The sequence below is a fragment of the Gymnogyps californianus genome, chromosome 2, assembly GCF_018139145.2.
Source record: "Gymnogyps californianus isolate 813 chromosome 2, ASM1813914v2, whole genome shotgun sequence".
Classification (NCBI taxonomy): domain Eukaryota; kingdom Metazoa; phylum Chordata; class Aves; order Accipitriformes; family Cathartidae; genus Gymnogyps; species Gymnogyps californianus.
In genome coordinates this window covers 161,973,322-161,991,995 of record NC_059472.1, presented here as the reverse complement: position 1 = coordinate 161,991,995, position 18,674 = coordinate 161,973,322, and the positions used below count along the sequence as shown (strand labels likewise).

Genomic DNA, 18,674 nt, shown 5'->3' with positions numbered 1-18,674 from the left:
TTTTCTGTGTTTTATGGGGTTTTCTGTGTGAAACAGTGGTTTGTGTTTACTGCTTCTAATGGAGGATCATTGGCATCAGCGTATTTGCCTCAGAATCAGTTGTGGTTGCTGTCAACTAATGGGCAGTGAACCATAACCATAAGGTGCAATAAGCTCCGTAATTAGCAGTTGTGATTTGTCTCTGTGAGAATCTTAACCTAAATTAAAACAGTCGAAAGATACTTTATGTCAAATTCAATAGAGTTCTTCATCGGTGGATGACACGACCTAGTTATTTATTGTATGACTTTGTTTTGCAGGATCCATTTCTTGAAAATATGAAATGTCTTTCTCAGGCTCAAGTAATTTTCCTTCCAACTATTATGGTTGAAGTTACTCAATGTTTTTAGTGTGTAAGTAAAGTAATGTTGATTTTTTTCATTGAATTTTTGATAAATCTGTTTGTTTTCTCTCTGTAAAACACTTTTTTATTGGAACTTACTGTGCATGAGTGTTGTGTGAATAATAAATAGAGAGGCTATTGAATAGGTCAGTATACAAATTTCAGAATTAGATTTACAGATACATCAGTTGACGATAGTGACTTATTTGTTTGAAACTTAACTTCCATTCCCTCTTGTATCTGTGTGGTATCTTGTGTCCATCTTGTATTTTTAGCCAATTATAAGCATAGTATCTTAAAGATACAGATGTATCTTAAAGGGGAATGTAGTGAGAAGGAATAGGTTTTCAATGATCTGAATTTCAGACTTCTTACGTATAGTAGGGGGTCCCCGGTCAGTGAGCTATTGAGCAAAGATCCCAATCAGATAGAAAAAAGAAGGAAATCATGCTGAATTTGTTAGGAACTTAAATAGCAGTCTCATTCCTATAAATGGGAAAAATAGGAAGAGCAACTCTGTATGAACCCTTCTTCCTCCAAGACAGAGACACGCATTGCTTGTCTATCATCCCGCTGAATATGGGAGACACAGATTTCTAGGATTATACCACAGGGTATTTCTCAGTCGATGGAAGCTAGCAGACGAGGCGGCTGGATAGAATTTGAGGATAAGAGCGTCATGCAATGTGCATGAACTGTCAAATGCTTTGATGCCTTTAATGACCGTATTTATCTGATCAGTAATTTAAAGCAGCATCTAGTATTTAGAGTTATGGCATGGTCACAAGATACATTTAATTATGCAAAAATCTGTTTTTTTCAGCTCTTGACATCTGCACACTCTTAGTTATTAGACTAATGGTGGTGTAATGCTACCAAGAAAAAATATTTTTCTTGTGCTTTGGCAATAACAAGGAAAAAGAAGAGTGCTGTACTTTGCAGTTAATAGAAGAGACAGATCCACGTCAAGAACACGGTGACTAAATTAACAGAGTTAGTCATTTCTGTAACGAACATTATCTTTTTGTTGTTAAACTTCAGCTTTTTTTTTTTCTTTTTTTCATTATACTGAGGAATAATGAATGAAACCGGGAAGAAAATGATGTTCTTACTATGAAGCTAGTTTTCTGCCCCCTTCCCCCCCCCCCTTTAAGAAAATGCCTTCCTAATAGGAGAAAGTAAATTTTACATAGTAACACAAGAAAAGTTACTTGTCTAAATGCTTTGCTCTAAGCTGCAAGTCCTAAGGCTTTCTTTTAATAGCTACAGATAAAAATCTTGTTGTTTTCCATGCCTTCCTCTTTTTCTAATGATAGATATAGTGTGCAAAAAGGACAGAGGAGTGCAACTCTTCACTCTTTTCTGTCTTTACTCCCTGTGCCCCATCTTTCACAGGGACGGATTGATGAAGAAGATACAGCAGAAAAAATATGTCCAGGTAAGAATCTTTTTTGTATTTAGTGATACTAGCTGGTACAGCATTATAAATGTGGCTGGTTTTGACCGTAGCAGATACAGTGCCATTATAGAATGATGCTTTACTGATCTTTAAAATTCTGCTCTCTTAATTGAACTTGTCTCGAGAACACACTATTGCTTTCTGGAAAAATAACTTACACTGAAACTTAAAATGGCTTATTGTTACTTGCATCACAGAACACTTAGCGTTTTATTTCTTTAAAACCATCTTGTTTCCTTTGCTGATGATACCTATCAAGCAAAGTGTTTGATCACAATTGTTTTTCTGTTTGCATGCATTAGGGCTGCCTGGCTTTTAAGGACAGCATAGTTCCTTCAGTAGAATTCTTCCAGCAAAACCTGTAGTAACTCTCTTATCATCAGGAAAGAAGATAGGAAAGATTTAGAATCTACCCAATAAAGAGTAAAAAAATTTTTGGACAGTAATGGGTTCTGTTGATGTAACTGTAAGAGAAATAACTGTACTTAGCAATAGAGGTTACGATTAATGTATACCTGTTACTATCCAATACCTGTTGCTAGCAGGCTTTATACATAACTTTTATTTAAATAAAATATAAGTGATTTCAGATATGAGGATAAATGTTGTGGTTTTTATTTTGCTCAAACAAGATTTGTGTGTTTTAATGGAAGTTATAGCATAATGTGATATTGAATGTATTTTGGGCTCTGATCTTGTATGCAAGAGATAGTATATTTGACTTCGAGATTTTGTCTTTATAAGGTACAATGAACATACATCATAGCCTGGGGATAATAAAAAATAGAAATTAAGGAATGAAAAACAGTAATATGTAACTCTAATTTCTAACCAAAAGCTTTTAATGAAGAGCAAGTTTTGTGCCAATATTTAATGTGTGCCGGAAGGTTCAGCTGGTTAAAACCTCAGAATGAAATGTGAAACAGGACAGCTTTTGCTTTCATATGGTTTTACATATATATTTCCGATTGAACAAATAAACCTTCTTTGCTTTTAATAAATGTAACTATGATTTCAGCAGAAAGAAAATAATTGATTAATATTTAGGTGATTATTCTTCAAAAGTATCACCCACCCACTTTTTCCTTTTTTACACTGTTCCCAGTGAGATCACAAAATTTTGTTTACTGCTGTCAGAAGAGCAACCAAGCTCCTCCCTCCATCCCTCCCCCAGGCACCCCAATACAAAAGAAAACTTTCTGCGTGGGAGCTAGCTAGGTGGATGGGATGTTCTTTTGAACGAAATGGTGAAGGTGAGAAAATGAAGACTGTCTGTCTCTTTGAAGATACAAGCTAGCCGAAATTAGCTTCAGAAATCAGTGTGAAGGTTTTTTATTTTGAAGGGGATGTTGTAAGTATTTTGGTTTTGCTAAATATTTGTATACTATGAGAAATCTCAATTGCTAATTTTCGTAATTTAAAACTACGTGTGTTTGATCGAAATATTCAAGGATGTATGTATACAAGTGTGTGTATATATATAAAAATAGATGCACACATGTTTTTAAGTCTTAGGTGTGGTTTTATTTTAGGTACAGGTAGCATGTACATAAGAAAATGTGCCTTTAATGTAGAACTGCTGTATTGCTGTAAACATGTAGCTCTTCCTATAGTTTACATATGGCAGTATAACATTTTACTAACCATTAATATAGTTCTCATTAATTACTGACTACTCTTTGTCTTGTTTTGTTATATCGGCTTATGCACAGTAGTCCTCAATTGGCTTTAGTACTATCTTATCTTGACATAGTGGAATTTCTTTACCTACACAAATCTGGAATGTTTTTCTCACAAAAATCCTGGTAAGTGATTTTTTTGCAGGATGTTTAAGTAATGCACAGTCCAGCCTGTTGCATACATTTCTGATTTTGGAGGTAGTGAGTGAATAGATTTTATTACATCATATTGATATTGTGAATAACTTTGTGTATTACATCTGTTTAAAAAAAAAAACAAAACAAACCCAAACCACTGGTAGATATTTATCCAAACACAAAGTTTTTGTTGGGGCGGGGGGCAAATGGGAGGTGGAGAGTGGGGGACAAAGTGCTAGGCGGAAGAAATGGCCACGTATTTTAGAAACAGCAGCAGTCCAATAAAATGTCCAAGTTTGATTTTACAAAGGACTAAAATCTGTTAAATCTGTTGATAATTACTGGTAGTTAAATAGAAGAAAAAGGTGATCAGAGAGCAGAAGTATTTTCTTTTATTGAAACTGAGTAGGTGATAGCAGTAGCTTTTTGCAAGGTATTGTACAACAGAGAGAATTCCTAGCCTATTTCGTAAGGTGTTGCTGTGAGCTACTTCCTCATTTTTTCTTATTCCAGATGAACAGAGGTTCATCTGATAGAAAAATATTTGAGCAACATACAAAATAGTGTTTTGATTCCTTTTTTAGTCACCTTTTTTGTGGAATATAAGTTATTATTTTTAATAATGGGCATTCATTACAGTATACATGCCTAGTGCATCCATGGTGATGATGAACTTGGAGATGCTTATAATATTCAGAATTTTCAGATCAGTGTTTCCTGTTGCATATGGTGAACTGATTGAACGTAAAGTTTGAAATCTGAAATAGCTAATGCAGACCATTGGTTTTGCTGACATCCAGTTCTGCTCCTGTGGGTCATACAGGAAGGTGACTCCAGAGTGTTAGAAGTCTCTGTTTAACAGCAAGGAAAGTTTGGGCAGCTACGGAATGATTCAATGCAAGATTGATACCTATATTTAAGTGTCTAAATGCAGCTGTTTGTCTGTGATGTAGGTGTTCAATCTCCCATTACAGCCAGTGGAGATTTAGTTAATGTTGTCACTGGAGTTTTGGATGATTTCAAAGTAGCTCTCTCCCTTTGATCATTTGAATAGCTCTACAGCCTTGATTGACTATACATACCACTAGATATCCACTGACTGTAAGGGGAGTTAGGATGCCTTGTTCACATGCAGGACCTCAATGAAGATGTCTTTATCTACAGACTGTATCCATCCATAACATCTTTGTGTTTCTGTATAACCGGCCTATGTGTTAATATAAATTTGTGTATTTTTAAGGTACTAAAAAAGCTGCTGATTTTGTTCATATAGGTGAAAAGGCCGTCTTGTTCCGTGAACCAAAATTGAATGTAATGTATGCACTTAAGTGTCGTTAAGTACTCCTTCATGAACTACTTGGAAATATCTGTTTCTGTTTTGTTATTATCATTGTCTGAACTGTGTATAAGATTTATTAAAATTTTATTTTGCAAATGCCCACTTAAAATGAGTTTTGACAAATACACAGATTGGTCAAAGCAAGCTTTTTGGAAATACTGTGGATAAGTACTGAAAAAGGAACAGAGCTCTGACTAGAGCAGAGATTTTAATAATTCCAGTCCTATGGTGGTGAATCTCATGGTAAATATTGCTACATGTTTTATTCTTTTTTTTATTTATTTATTCATTTTAAGATACTTCTTGACCTATGTTAAGCAGATAGATAGTTATTTGATTTTGTGCTTTCAAGCAAAATTCTACCCCAGGGACACATTTTTATTCTTTATGCCCATGTGAAAGAATCTACTAAATGCATACTAAAAACAAACTAAACAGATGGTTTACCCTTTATTTTTTCAGATCCAGGTGCTCACAGGAAATATTCAGTGGGTGGCTATTAACAAGGGAGCATATAGAAATAATTTGAGACTCAGAATTGGTTATAATACGTGCTAGAACTAGACTGAAACACAAATAAGGACATTTTTCTATTTATGTTCCTACTAGTTTTCCTATCTTATACTTTGGAAACTCCTCCTGAAAAAATGCCCCTTCCTGACTTTGATAGTGTTTTACTGAGCAGTTCTATTAGTTTAAGTTCCTCTCTTACGGACCGTTGAATGTCTTATGGTCAATAGTTTGATTGCTGTTACCTTGCTGCGTATAAAAGGAATTCTACATGCTTTTAGGGAGCTGAAGGGAGTTCTGAAATTGACATAAATGGAACCAAATTAAGGAGTTGTGTATAGGGCTTGAATTTGTATTTTGTTTTTCATTCTAAAAGTCTAAATCTGTTAGTTATCATCTCTAGTCATTAGTCATTACCCCAGTGAGCATTTTGTAATTTGTGTCTGTGAAACGTTGTCCTAAAGGACAGCTTTTATCTTAAGAAATTTTTATAGATAATTGTGCTATAGTAGTGCCCATGTGTCCACTTCATTTAATGAGTTGTTGTTCATCCCTTTCTAATACTTTGCAGATCATTTGTTCAGTAAATTTCGTCAGTATGCCTGGAATTCCTTGGGTTTTGACATAAAAAGATTCTGTGTCATTTTCACAGTACCCAAAGTCAGCCTTAAGCCAGTTAGACTAACCTAAAACCGTGGCTAGCCATATACACTGAATTCAGTTCATCTCAAGATCAGAAAAATAAGTAATTTCCATTTTAATTTAAAAAAAAAAGGTGAATTTGAAGACATATTTTTGTATCCCTGATCCTGTAGAGAGCGGTCCTTTAGTAACTAAAGGTCCCACCAGTGCGTTTGTATCTGTTACTGGTGGACCACTGTCTACTATAGGACTAGAGATATCAAAACCTGTCATAGGATTTGCAATTCTTAATTTAATTTAAATGGAAATTTCTTACATATTCTGTACTGGAAATTAACAGATCTGGACTCTAGCCTTGTATTTGCCTTCAGCAGCATGCTTTAGGTAGTGTATTGTTAGGATTTCCCCACCCTAACTCATATTTACAAACCCAAGTTTGTTCTCCCAGGTTCTAGAAGAAATCCCATTCAGTAGTACTTTAGCTTACTTCTGAGAACACTTGTTCTGTAGCTTCCCTACTGGAATCATTCACTAGGGAGACTTTTCTATCCAATGCAAAGACTGAAATTATTTCTAAGGGTAACACTTTACCTTAGTGTCTTGACTTCAAAATTCAGCTAGTTCAGCAGCATGTGATGAGGTGGCTGAGTTTAACTGAGCTTCAGGAATTTCGAGTAGTCACTCTGTCTTTTCAAAATTTGTTAGTCATCTGTACGGCAAGGATTTTTTCAGTCACATCTTCTTAGCTTCCTTTTTTCTAACCTAAGTCACAATCTATGGGTGCTTGGCAGTTGATGAAAAGCCAAAAAGTCTGTTGTTCCATCTGAGCACAAGTACGTTGCTGGTACAGGCCTTCTGAAGAAATCCTCTCGCGTTGTCCGTGAATGTTTGTCCAATTATGACTTCTACTCACTGCTGCTGAAGGGGATGTGTAGGGTTTTTTTCCTCTTGATCACTGCTTTTGACAGATTCAGCCTTCAATTTTTTGAAAATTCAGCTCCCAAATCCTTAATACTAAAGCAATGTTTGCATTTACTAAAACCATTTTCTTTGCTTTATTTACTACAGTCAATGTAGTTACCTAAAAGCTCAGTCTCTCTATTGTCCTTAAAACTGCTTTGAAGATAAAATTAATCTTCTTAGAATTATTAAAAATTGAAAAAAAAAAAAAGAACATGTTGATTTTCACTTTATCTTTTGAGCTTTCAATTGGAAATGGATCTGTGTGGTTTTGCAAAGTAACAGTTCTTTGATTATATACTTCCAATTTGTTACCATGGTAAATTCTGATCTCTGAGTTGTGGTCCCTGATCAGATCTGAACTTGCTTGTAAAGTCCCAGAGGAGGGAAAAGGAAAAAAAAAACCAAATCCCCTAAACCAAAACAAAACCATTGCACAATCATTCTGGCTCCAGGCGCTTGCATATTCTTTTTAAAGAAATATGTCTATGCATTTAAAGAAGAGAGCTGTAATTACAAGAGAGTATGGATTCTATAACATGGTCCACATGTGAGCTTACAAAACTGAAGTAGCACAGCTGGACCCCGGGCAACCAAAAAAATGCAGAGTGTTTTAAAGACTCGGTGGTGACCAAAAGTGTTTATTAGATGGGAGCAATTGGTTTTGACATGAGTCACAAAGGACAAGTCATCCTGTAATGGGTCAAAATTTTCTTCATCTTTTGTGGATGAGAACTGCAGTCATATAAATTGCTGTCATCTACAAGTAATGTGATAAATTTGGGCCAGAAGCATTAGTAACTGAATACTTACAGTGATTTGCCTTAAGTCACGTCAGTGCTTCTCATTACCTTGCCACCCTTTCCCATTGTCAGTGATTTAAGCTCAAGCAGAATAATTGAAAATAAATCCTTGAAGGTACTCTGCTAATCCCCAGAAGAATTGCAGTATTTGTGGATATGTGAGAAGGTGAAGTTGCTTCATCATATTTACCTTTTCCCAGGCCGATATGGGAGGCAGAATTGACCCATACCTGTCAGCATGAATAAACAAGTCAATGACTCGGATCAAAATCCAAGGAGTTAATAGTAATTAAATTTGTTTCCTCTGATGTGTGGGAAAGAGTAGTTATGAAACAAATAGACATAACCAAGATCTCCAGAAACAGCACACACTCTAGCGCAGAGCCACAAAGCATTAAGGCACCTGCAAAATTCTAGGAGAGACTCATCTTCCCATTGGCATGCAGTTGTGAGGAGGACAATACTAGGTTTACTTGATTATTTGGTTTGTAGTAGTCCTTTATGGTGTCTTTAGATTGTTTAAATTCTGCATAACTGTCAGCGGGTATGGAGCTTCCTGAGAGTTAATCAGTGGTCGAATCACCGTCTAGTGAAGCTTGTTTTGAGGAATTGCTGGTCCCTGGTTTTTCTAAGCACATAGAACAGGGGTGGTCACAAGCAGAATGAAGCGTAGCAGCTGTCCCAGTTCTATCACTGGTGTTACTGTAATTTTTTGAGAACTGAATGTTCTCGATGAACTGAGTACTAAATGATTCTTAATTACCAAGTCTTGGTGTGAAAGTATGCAGGACTCATTGTCGGCAAAGTTAGTGAAATAATACCCAGCGGCACGCTACACTTTGTAGTGTGATGGATCATGCCTTTTGTACGCTTGTGATAAGTCATGTCAAGGTAAATTAATGTCAACGGATGTCTTATAAAAAAGTCAGGAAATCTGGAGGTATATTTGAAAGTCAGATGTTTCCCAGACACTGCCTCTTGGTTTTGGCCTAGGTTTATAGAAGTTTGTAATACAGTTTGTTATTTAATGTCAATGCAAATATTCTTTCATCAAACCACATATGGTAAAGCCTTAGTTGTGGCCACATTCTCAGTTTGCTACTCAGCAAAATTAGAAAAAAGCCTTACGAGCAGAGCTTTTGAGCCATAACTAAATGGCACGAAGGAAAGAGTTAAGAGTCTGAAGAACAGGAAGAGCAAAGCGCAAACATGACTAACAAATGAGCAGAATCAGAGAAGAGCAAAGCTCAAGACCGGTAAGGTAAAACCTGCATTTCTTGTGTTGTTTTTACTACAAGCCATAAATATCTCCTTGGATGTACTCAAAACTCAACTGGACAAAGCCTTGAGCCAATGTTGGCCTTGCTTTGAGGAGGGGATGGATCTGATGGATCTCAGGGTCCTTTCCAGTTAGACCATGTTGTGATCCCATGTAAGCAGCAGGGGTGGTAGGTATGGAACTAACTTCTGTTTGCAAGAAGTACAGAGGTATAGTAACTAAGGTGCAAGGCTGCTGATACCCTAAGCTGCTACAGAGAGAAACAATTAGGTGATTGTCGGAGTTCTGACAGAGATGTGATTTTGTCACTTCCTAGCTGGGAGGGCAAAGGAAAAAAGTATCTCTTCTGCAACCTGAATTATACAGGGTGGATCCAGAATCAATTGTTGATCTTTGTCGGTTTTGTTTTACATTACTCTTTCTTCTAAATGAATATGCTTCTAGTTGGTTTTGCTTTATATGCTGGGGTGCATCGAACACAGTATAACCAGCCGGTCGGAAGAGGTGATTATCCCGCTGTATTCAGTGTTGGTGCGGCCTCACCTGGAGTACTGTGTGCAGTTCTGGGCCCCACAATTCAAGAAGGATGCGAAGGTCCTTGAGTGCGTCCAGAGGAGGGCAACAAAGCTGGTGAAAGGGCTGGAAGGCATGTCCTATGAGGAGCGGCTGAGGACTTTGGGCTTGTCTCGTTTGGAGAAAAGGAGGCTGAGGGGCGACCTCATTGCTCTGTACAGCTTCCTGAGGAGGGGATGTGGAGAGGGAGGTGCTGAGCTCTTCTCCCTGATATCCAGTGATAGGACGCATGGGAATGGTTCAAAGCTGCACCAGGGGAGATTTAGACTGGACATTAGGAAGCATTTCTTTACCGAGAGGGTGGTCAGACACTGGAACAGGCTTCCTAGAGAGGTGGTCGATGCCCCAAGCCTGTCAGTGTTTAAGAGGCATTTGGACAATGCCCTTAACAGCATGCTTTAGCTTTTGGTCGGCGCTGAATTGGTCAGGCAGTTGGACTAGATGATCGTTGTAGGTCCCTTCCAACTGAACTAGTCCTATTCTATTCTGTTTTCATAAGGGGTTTCACAGAAGGAAGAAATAATTTATCTACTGGGTATTAGTTTTAAGTTGTGTATTATTTCTGTTATTTTCTAATTGTCAGTAGTTTTCTCTTTTAAGTTACTTCTGGCACTGGAAACAAACATATAGAAGGAAAAATGGATCCCTTGTTTTGGCCATCAGAAACTACCAGCTTTCGACGTTTCACCCCTGAGTCCTTGGCAGCAATCGAGGAAAGAATTGCTAAGAAAAAAAAGCAGCAAGCCGAAGTTAACTGGAAGAATAAGGACCAAAGAGTTGAAGAAGATAAACTTACTCCTCAGCTTGATCTGAAAACCTGCAAAAAACTGCCATCTCTGTATGGGGATCTTCCTGTGGAGCTCATTGGGGAACCCCTGGAAGATTTTGATCCATACTACAGTGATCACAAGGTTAAAACTTTCAAAAGCATTTTTTTATTTAATGTTGTCTGCTGAACTCTTAAGAGATAGTAAAATCTCTATTCAGGAGTTGCTGGTTTTTGATTGTGCTGCAGGCAGATCTTCAAACATTACTAGTGTTTTTTGGGGCAGGAGTGCTAAGGTATGCTCCACATTACGTAATGAAAAGGTATTTTAAGTGCCAGTCAGCAATCAGAATTAATTATGAAAACATGATACACTTGATAGATACGCTTTGATAGGAAATATATTCTGGGATAACTGATGCTTTGTTTTCCAGAGCAGTTTCTGTGATGTCTGTGGGGCTGAACTCACTGTCGTATAAACAGTGCCTGTCAAACAGTAGATCACGCTGGAATTGCTGACTTACTGCAGATGCTTTTGCTGAATTACAAATATTATACAAATTAGGGGAGACATATTTGAGGTATTTCCAGTACTCTGTGTAGCAAAACCATATATTTTCATTATAGTAAATTAATTTTCTGTTATGTCTCATCGTATTTGTACCATATTTATATTGCATATGCTCCATACTATTGCAAAGTGGTTTGTGTTGTTGCCTATAGGAGTGTGTAAAGTAGATGCCCTAGGAATCCCTTCTAAATGAGATGTCTATTGTATGATTGCTTACTATTGAGGGGGACTTGACCTGAAGAGCAGAAGGTTCCATCCAGTCCTATGTTGCTGTCTTTTATGTATACCAGCAAGCCACTGGAATATAATAATTTCATCAGGGAACATGCAGAAAGCTTTGTTCTTGCAGAGATTTTTTTTTCTCAAAGTAATCAAAGTGATATTCTTGATGAAGAGAAACTAAGGCTGATTCAGTTGAAGAAATTTACAGAAAAGTTAGTGAACTGTGTTTTTGATTTAAGAGATTTCATTTTTACTTCATGTGGCAAAAGTACTGAGCTGCGTGGACCTTAAGGAAGCTTAGAGGGAATTTACAGTGCTACTTGATAATTTAGAGATATTTCAAAATTAAAATTTTTGCTTTGACTGGACTGGATTCTGGCAGTCCTACACAATATGTATTTTGTAAATAATCTTTTGTAGCCTATAAAACTATCCAAGAGTAAGGTACTTTTGAGTATGATTAACACCACTGTTGCAGTCCCAGAATAGTGTCCTTTAATTACTTTGACCAAGTGAATATGATCACTTGCTTTTCAAGTTCATTCCCATTACTGCTTCTTCCTCACAGGCAATAATGAACTTTTATATAGCTGGTGTCTTTCTTTCCAAATGTAGTATCATCAGGTCACAGCTCCAAGTAAGAATACAGGAAAGCTTTACTCATAATTGCAGTTAGATATAGTTCTACATGCAGATGTGTAAACCTAAACATTTAATTTTGGGGGAAAATTTTGTTTCATTAAAATATTTCATATACTATGAATCTTTTTTTTAATAGACTTTTATGGTCATAAATAAAAGGAGAACTATTTTCCGGTTTACTGCCACGCCTGCCTTGTGTATAATTGGTCCTTTTAATCCAGTCAGAAAAGCAGCAATTAAAATTCTGATCCATTCATATCCTTTTATTGGTTTCCCTTATTTCAGTTTTAAAATATACTGTACGATTTTCAGTTGTTCTGTTTCTCTGTTCATATTAATGTAAATGTAAGCTCATGTGGCTGTGATAGAGATTTTTAAAAAGTTAATGGAATCTTGTTTTACAACAGCGAAGATATTTACACGGTGTCGGTATAAGTAAAAATGTCAAAAAGATCATATTAAAAGTCAGATTTGTAGATATTGTTATGAAACAACATTTAGAAGCTACTGTATGATATTTTAGCCCTTTTCCAGAACTTTTTCTAAATCTCTATTGTGGTGACAAGCTTAAATGTAAAAAAAAAAAACAAAACAAAACAGTGACTCCCTAGTTATTAAAACGTGAAGGACGTGATTTACAGCAATGCTTTACTGAAAGAGTCTGATGTTATCCTAAGAAATGTATTTCACTCTCAAGTTTAGAAAGTTCTGAAGAGCACCCATTTTTTTATATTTTTGCAAAAATATAAACGTAGTTTGAAGAATGTAAAAATGTGAAGGGTCACAGGTGCAAAACCATAGGCTGAGTAGTTTCTGCTCTTTCTGCCAAACATCTGTTTTCATTTGGAATTATTAATTTGTAAAAATAGGTCCTTTTGTGGGAACTTATGGCTGACTTTGAATGTGTGTTCATGCTATTAGATATTGCTAAATTTGCTGTTCGGTTTCAAATAAACCCTAAATTTAAGGCCAATGTTTGTTTAAAAAAAAAAAAAAAACACTTTTACTAGGTGACAAGTGAACTTTCATGAAAGGATGTTTTTTCTTATGTATGTTTTCATCACCTGCCACATAAAATTAGAAAGTTTTCTGAACTCATGGCAGAGCATAGGTGTCTCTTGTAAGAATGTATACATGGACTCCCAGTTTCAAAGACCACTGGTTATTGATAATTAATCTTTTTCATCTGGTTTTCCTAGGCTTAAACCCCGTAGTTATTATGGGATTGTGGTCCATTTCTCTTTATTCCATGCTCCTGCTGGGAAGAAATGGAAGTTTCTAAAGTTTCAAATAACAGTAGACAGAAGAGGACTCAGATTTTTTTCATTTATTTATGTTTCTCATCTCTTCTGTCAAACATATTATGTCCCACTGTTGTTGTAACTTCCAAAACTATCTCCACGTGCAGATAATTCATTGTTATTTTTAAATCATGAAGTTCACTCAGCTGAGCAGAAGTTTGATCTGACATCAGTTTCTTTGGAAAACACATGAAAAGTCCTGAGCATATTCAAAACCAAAGTAATTATTTTGAGTATCTGTATGGGTTTTTGTGTGTAAAGCAGCAACTTTTCTAAACTTTATTGTTTTATAATGTAGCACTTTTTCCTTAACTTATTATTCACATTATTTGTTGGCTTTATTACATGTACTGTGGTACTCAATTGTGCTTCCATGGCTGTAACTAAGCTTCCAGAAGCACTCAGCTGGACTGAGTAAGTATCTCAGTTGCCATTTGTTCACTCTTTTTCTAAGGATGCTAACATGCTGGACTGAAAAATTTAAATAATGTGGTGATCTAATTCTGGGGCTTGAAAATTCTCAGACAGACCTCTGAGGAAGATTTAGGATTATTATTATTATGTCACACAGTCTTCTGTGGAGCTTCAGTGCCTTTTCTTAGAGGCTTACACCACATGCCCTTTTCTCTATCTTGGCTAATTTTGCCATCTGGTGTAACATAGAAGGTTGCCCCATTTTTCCTTTTAAGGTTTAAGCCTTTTAGAGAGACTGTGCAGCAGGATTCTAACTTAATATCTCTCATTCTAAGGCAATAACCTAAATGTCTGTTATGGCTGATTCATGCAAAAAGTATAAAGGGATAAATATTCTTTCCATTCTTTCTTGCTGTTTCCTGGGGACACCCCTAGTTCAGTTGTTCACATTAGGAAGCCACCTATTTATAATGTCTTGTTACCTTTTGTAATTGTGGACTGTATCCAGTGTAACTTGAATTAATGTTCTGGAATTAAATCTTGAAAATGAGCCTGGGGCCTCAGAGGTTCTATAATTTTAATTCCTCTTATTTTGGGGTGAGCATAGTGATAATGATAGCTTAATTTTATGTAGGATTTCTTTCAGTTATAGACCATTTGTCAGAATAAATGTATAAAATGTGCAAACTTTACAGGCTAAAATAAGTCTTTGCTGTTATTGTTCTGTGAAAATGTTGAGGTTTTGAAATTTTCCGGCCTGCTTTAGAACATAAACACAGTCTTAAAAATTTTTCATAAGGAAATGTGAGCTATCCTTCATCCAGAAATAGTATGGTATGCTTATGTGAACATTTGTGATTATAGATTTACATGGAAGTCTTACTAAAATTCAGGAAGGCACCTTCTTATACCCATGATGTTTCTGAAAGTAATGTAACCTGTCCTATTTTACTTCACATTTTCTGCCTTCATCTCCACCCGGTGACTAAATCATAGAAAAGGTAGAAATGTGCCTTAATGTGTCTCAATCTCATTAATATTTTTATTTTTATAACTTTAATATACACTTTCCTTCTCAGATATCTTTTTACTGGCATATATACTGGTGAAATATTGATAAAAATAGTAGCAAGAGGATTTGTTTGGAATGAATTTACCTTTCTTCGAGATCCATGGAACTGCTTGGATCTTGTCATTATTGTGATAATGTAAGTAAAACTCACTTGTTCGTTTACACTCAAGGGACAAACACGCAGATAAAATGCTATTTGATATTGCTGACGTTCTTTAGAGTGGTTGGCGTCCTACCTGCTTAAGAGTTACTGTGGTTGAATCGCCCTTTGCATATCTGCAAAGAGAAAAATAGTCATAGACCTTAAAGCAAGACCTAAATGCTAAGCTCATCTTAGAACTGTTTGATTGTTCTCAATTTAGTACGTATTTAAATTTTGTTAAGAGGCGATTGCATAGTGTTGTGGTTTAACCCCAGCCGGCAGCTGAGCACCACACAGCCGCTCGCTCACTGCCCCCCACCCCTGGGATGGGGGAGAGAATCAGGGAAAAAAACCTCGTGAGTTGAGATAAAGACAGTTTAATAGGACAGAAAGGAATGAAAAACAATGATAATGACAATAATAATATGACAATAGTAATACTAAAAGAATTAAAGTATACAAAGCAAGTGGTGCACAATGCAATTGCTCACCACTCATTGACTGATGCCCAGTTAGTTCCCGATCCGCCCCTCCCAGCCAGCTCCCCCGGTTTATATACTGGGCATGATGTCATATGGTATGGAATAGCTCTTTGGCCAGTTTGGGTCAGCTGTCCTGGCGGTGTCCCCTCCCAGCTTCTTGTGCCCCTCCAGCCTTCTTGCTGGCTGGGCATGAGAAGCTGAAAAATCCTTGACTTAGTATAAACACTACTTAGCTACAACTAAAAACATCAGTGTGTTATCAACATTATTTTCCTACTAAATCCAAAACACAGCACTATACCAGCTACTAGGAAGAAAATTAACTCTGTCCTAGCTGAAACCAGGACACATAGACAGCTGAAACCAAGCATGCCTCTTTATATTGTCTTAGTTGTACTCTGGATCAGATGAAACTCATTTGAGAAGGATCTAAAGTGGGTCACAAGGTGTTGAATGACATGGTGATAAATAACAGATGAAATCCCAAGAATGTAAAATGATGCTCAAGGAAAAACAGACCTAGCTTTACGTACACAGTTATGGGCTCTGAAATAGCTTTCGCTTGTTGGGAAGACGATGTTGGAATTAAAATAGACAATCTTGTGAAAACACCACTCCAGTGTGCAATCATGGTCAGAGAAGGAAATAGAAAAGAGGACATTATGGGTAAGAAATAAAGAAAGAAGCAGAAGGCATAGTTATTTCACTGTGTGGCCTGTATTTTTCTTCAGGACTATATGTAGTTCTGTTCCTGACATCTCAAAAGATGACAGAATTAAAAAAGATACAGAGAAGATGTGTATCTTGTATTCCACATAATAAAAAACTAAATAGAGTAGAAGTCTCATGAAAAAAATTACAGAGCAGGAACACGGTTGAAGTCTGTGGCACAGAGCCAAAATGAGAATAAATAATTTATTTTTTTCTCCTACGACAAGAGTTAAAGGCACCAAATGAAGTTGTCAGATGGCAGAATAAAAAAGAAGGGAGTAGTTTTTCACGCTACGTTTAGGCATATTCGCATAGGAAGTTGCATTCAGAAGACTTCTGGACAAAATCCTGGATGAAAACACATTAAGGGTTATTTTTAACACAAAGATACTAGTCTTGTTCAGGAAGTCCCTGAGCTATAAATTTGCTAGAATAATTAAATCTGGGAAGCATCACTGCCTTGATTCTAAACACCCCTGTAAGCATCTGTTGTGGGTCGTTCTTGAAGACAGGGTAATAGGCCAAATGAATCAGTGCTCTGGTCAATTTTAAATTCATATCAAAACCAACTAGCTAGGTGGACAAGAAATGAAGAAGAAACCAAGTCAGAATTTGCATCTCAAATACAGAACGTTAATCGCGAAAGCAAAATAGTCTTACTTGCAGCAGGGAACAGATTCACTCATGCCCAGTCTCAGAGCTTTCAAAACAAATCTCTGTCATTTAGCATTTCTGAATAGTTTTCAGTTGTCTTGTTCTAATTTATGTAGAGTAATTTAGATGGGAAGGCACCTCTGGAGGTCATGTGGTCCAGCTCCATGCTAAAAGCAGGACTAATTTAGATTAGGTTGCTCAGGACCTCGTCTAGTCAAGTTCTGAGTTTCTATAAGGACGGAGATTCAACAGGCTTTCTGAGCAACTCATTCCAACCACACTGTGTTTGGTTTTTTTTCCTCCCAAATATCTAATTTAAATGTCTCGTGTAGCAACTTACGTCATCCCTTCAAGATGAGTTTCCGACAACAGCCTGGCTCCATCTTCTCTAAGCCCTTACATTGGACAGCTGAAGACAGCAACAAGATTCCTGCTCCGTCACCCCACGAGCCTGCTCTTCTTCAGACTCAACAAATCCAATCCAGCCTAACAATTTAACCATATAATTGTCTTACTGCCCCCCTTAGAGCCCTGGTTGGACCTGCTCCAGTATGTAAAATGTCTTTCTTGCCCTGGAGAGCCCAAAGCTGGACGCAATACTCCAGATTCAGTCTCAGAAATTACTTCCTTCAATGTATGAGCTAGACGCCTCAACATAAGAGCTAGACTCATGCTAATCTAGCCCAATATGTGCTAGGCGTTCCTTGTCACAAGTGTGCTCTGCTCATTCATGTTCAATTTGTCTGCCCTGACCCCAGGTCTTTTTCTGCAAAGCTGCTCATTATCCGACCTGCCCTCAGCTCCTACTTGTGGTCATGCTGACTCAGGTGCAAGACTTTGCCTTTGCTTTTGCTGAACTTCCTGAGGTTTCTACAGCCCGTAACTCCAGTCTTGTCAAGCTCACTCTGCAGAGCAGCCTTGCCACCCAGCGTATTGACTGCTCCCCCCACAGTTTAGTATTTGTGAACTTGTTGAAGGCAAATTCTATTCCATTCTTCAGGATGTTAATGAAATTGTGAAGCAACATTGGCCCCAGGACTGACCCATGAGGGATGCCACTAGTGACCAGCTGCCAGCTGAACTTTGTCCCTTTGATCACAGCACATAGATGCATGGATAATAGTTCACTTCCACAGATTTTGACACTAGACTGAGGGACCTGGGAGGCCTGAGAGCAGACCTCACTGGTGAAGATCAAATCACGGCAGCGCTGAGTAGTTTCAGCTTTTGCATGTCTTGTGTCACTAGGTTCCCTGCCTCCTTGAACAACAGGCCCACAGTTTCCTTAGTCTTCTTTTCCCTGCTGATGTACTTAACGTAGCCCTTCTTGTTGCCCTTCGCATCCCTTGCTAGCTTCAACTTCAGCTGAACTTTGTCTTTCCTTGCTTCATCCTTGCATGCTTGGCAATTGTTTTAGTGTCCCTTCCCAGAGCTGTCTCTGCTTCAACCTTCTGCATACTTCCTTTTTGAATATGAAATTAGTCAGGAGCTCCCTGTTCAGACAAGCTGGTTTTCTGTCACATCCTCTTGACTTTCTACAGAGTAGAGCACGTCATTCCTGTGCTTTGAAGAAAATACCCTTGAAGATCAACCATCTGTTCTGGGGGCCACTTTTCCCTTTGGGGCAGTTTCAGATCCCTGAACATGCTGAAATCTGCTGTCCTGAAGTCCAAGATTTTTATTCTGCTGTTCATCATGCTTACTTCTCTTGGGGTCTTAAACTCCACCATCTCATGGGCTCTGTAGCAAAGGCTGCCATCAACTGTCATATCCCTGACTGGTTTTTCCTTACTTGTAAATAATAGGTTATGTACTCAGATGTCATCACACACATATATATGTATATGAACAAAGTATTCTTATGGGTAATCTGTAAACCACTAAGGAGCTTACACATTGTTAATCATCAGTAACTATCAAGTAGTCCAACAGC

General features: G+C 37.3%; 1 protein-coding gene across 1 annotated transcript in view; it reads left to right on the top strand.

Annotated features, from left to right (window-relative positions):
• The window catches only part of LOC127012703 (sodium channel protein type 5 subunit alpha-like), a 67,799-nt gene that overhangs the window by 6,934 nt on the left and 42,191 nt on the right, over positions 1-18,674 (top strand). The window contains exons 2-5 of the mRNA XM_050890937.1: positions 10,365-10,675; positions 12,102-12,220; positions 13,591-13,680; positions 14,760-14,888. Coding sequence (XP_050746894.1) covers positions 10,403-10,675; positions 12,102-12,220; positions 13,591-13,680; positions 14,760-14,888 — 611 coding nt within the window. The 5' untranslated portion in view covers positions 10,365-10,402. The remainder of the gene's footprint in view (positions 1-10,364; positions 10,676-12,101; positions 12,221-13,590; positions 13,681-14,759; positions 14,889-18,674) is intronic.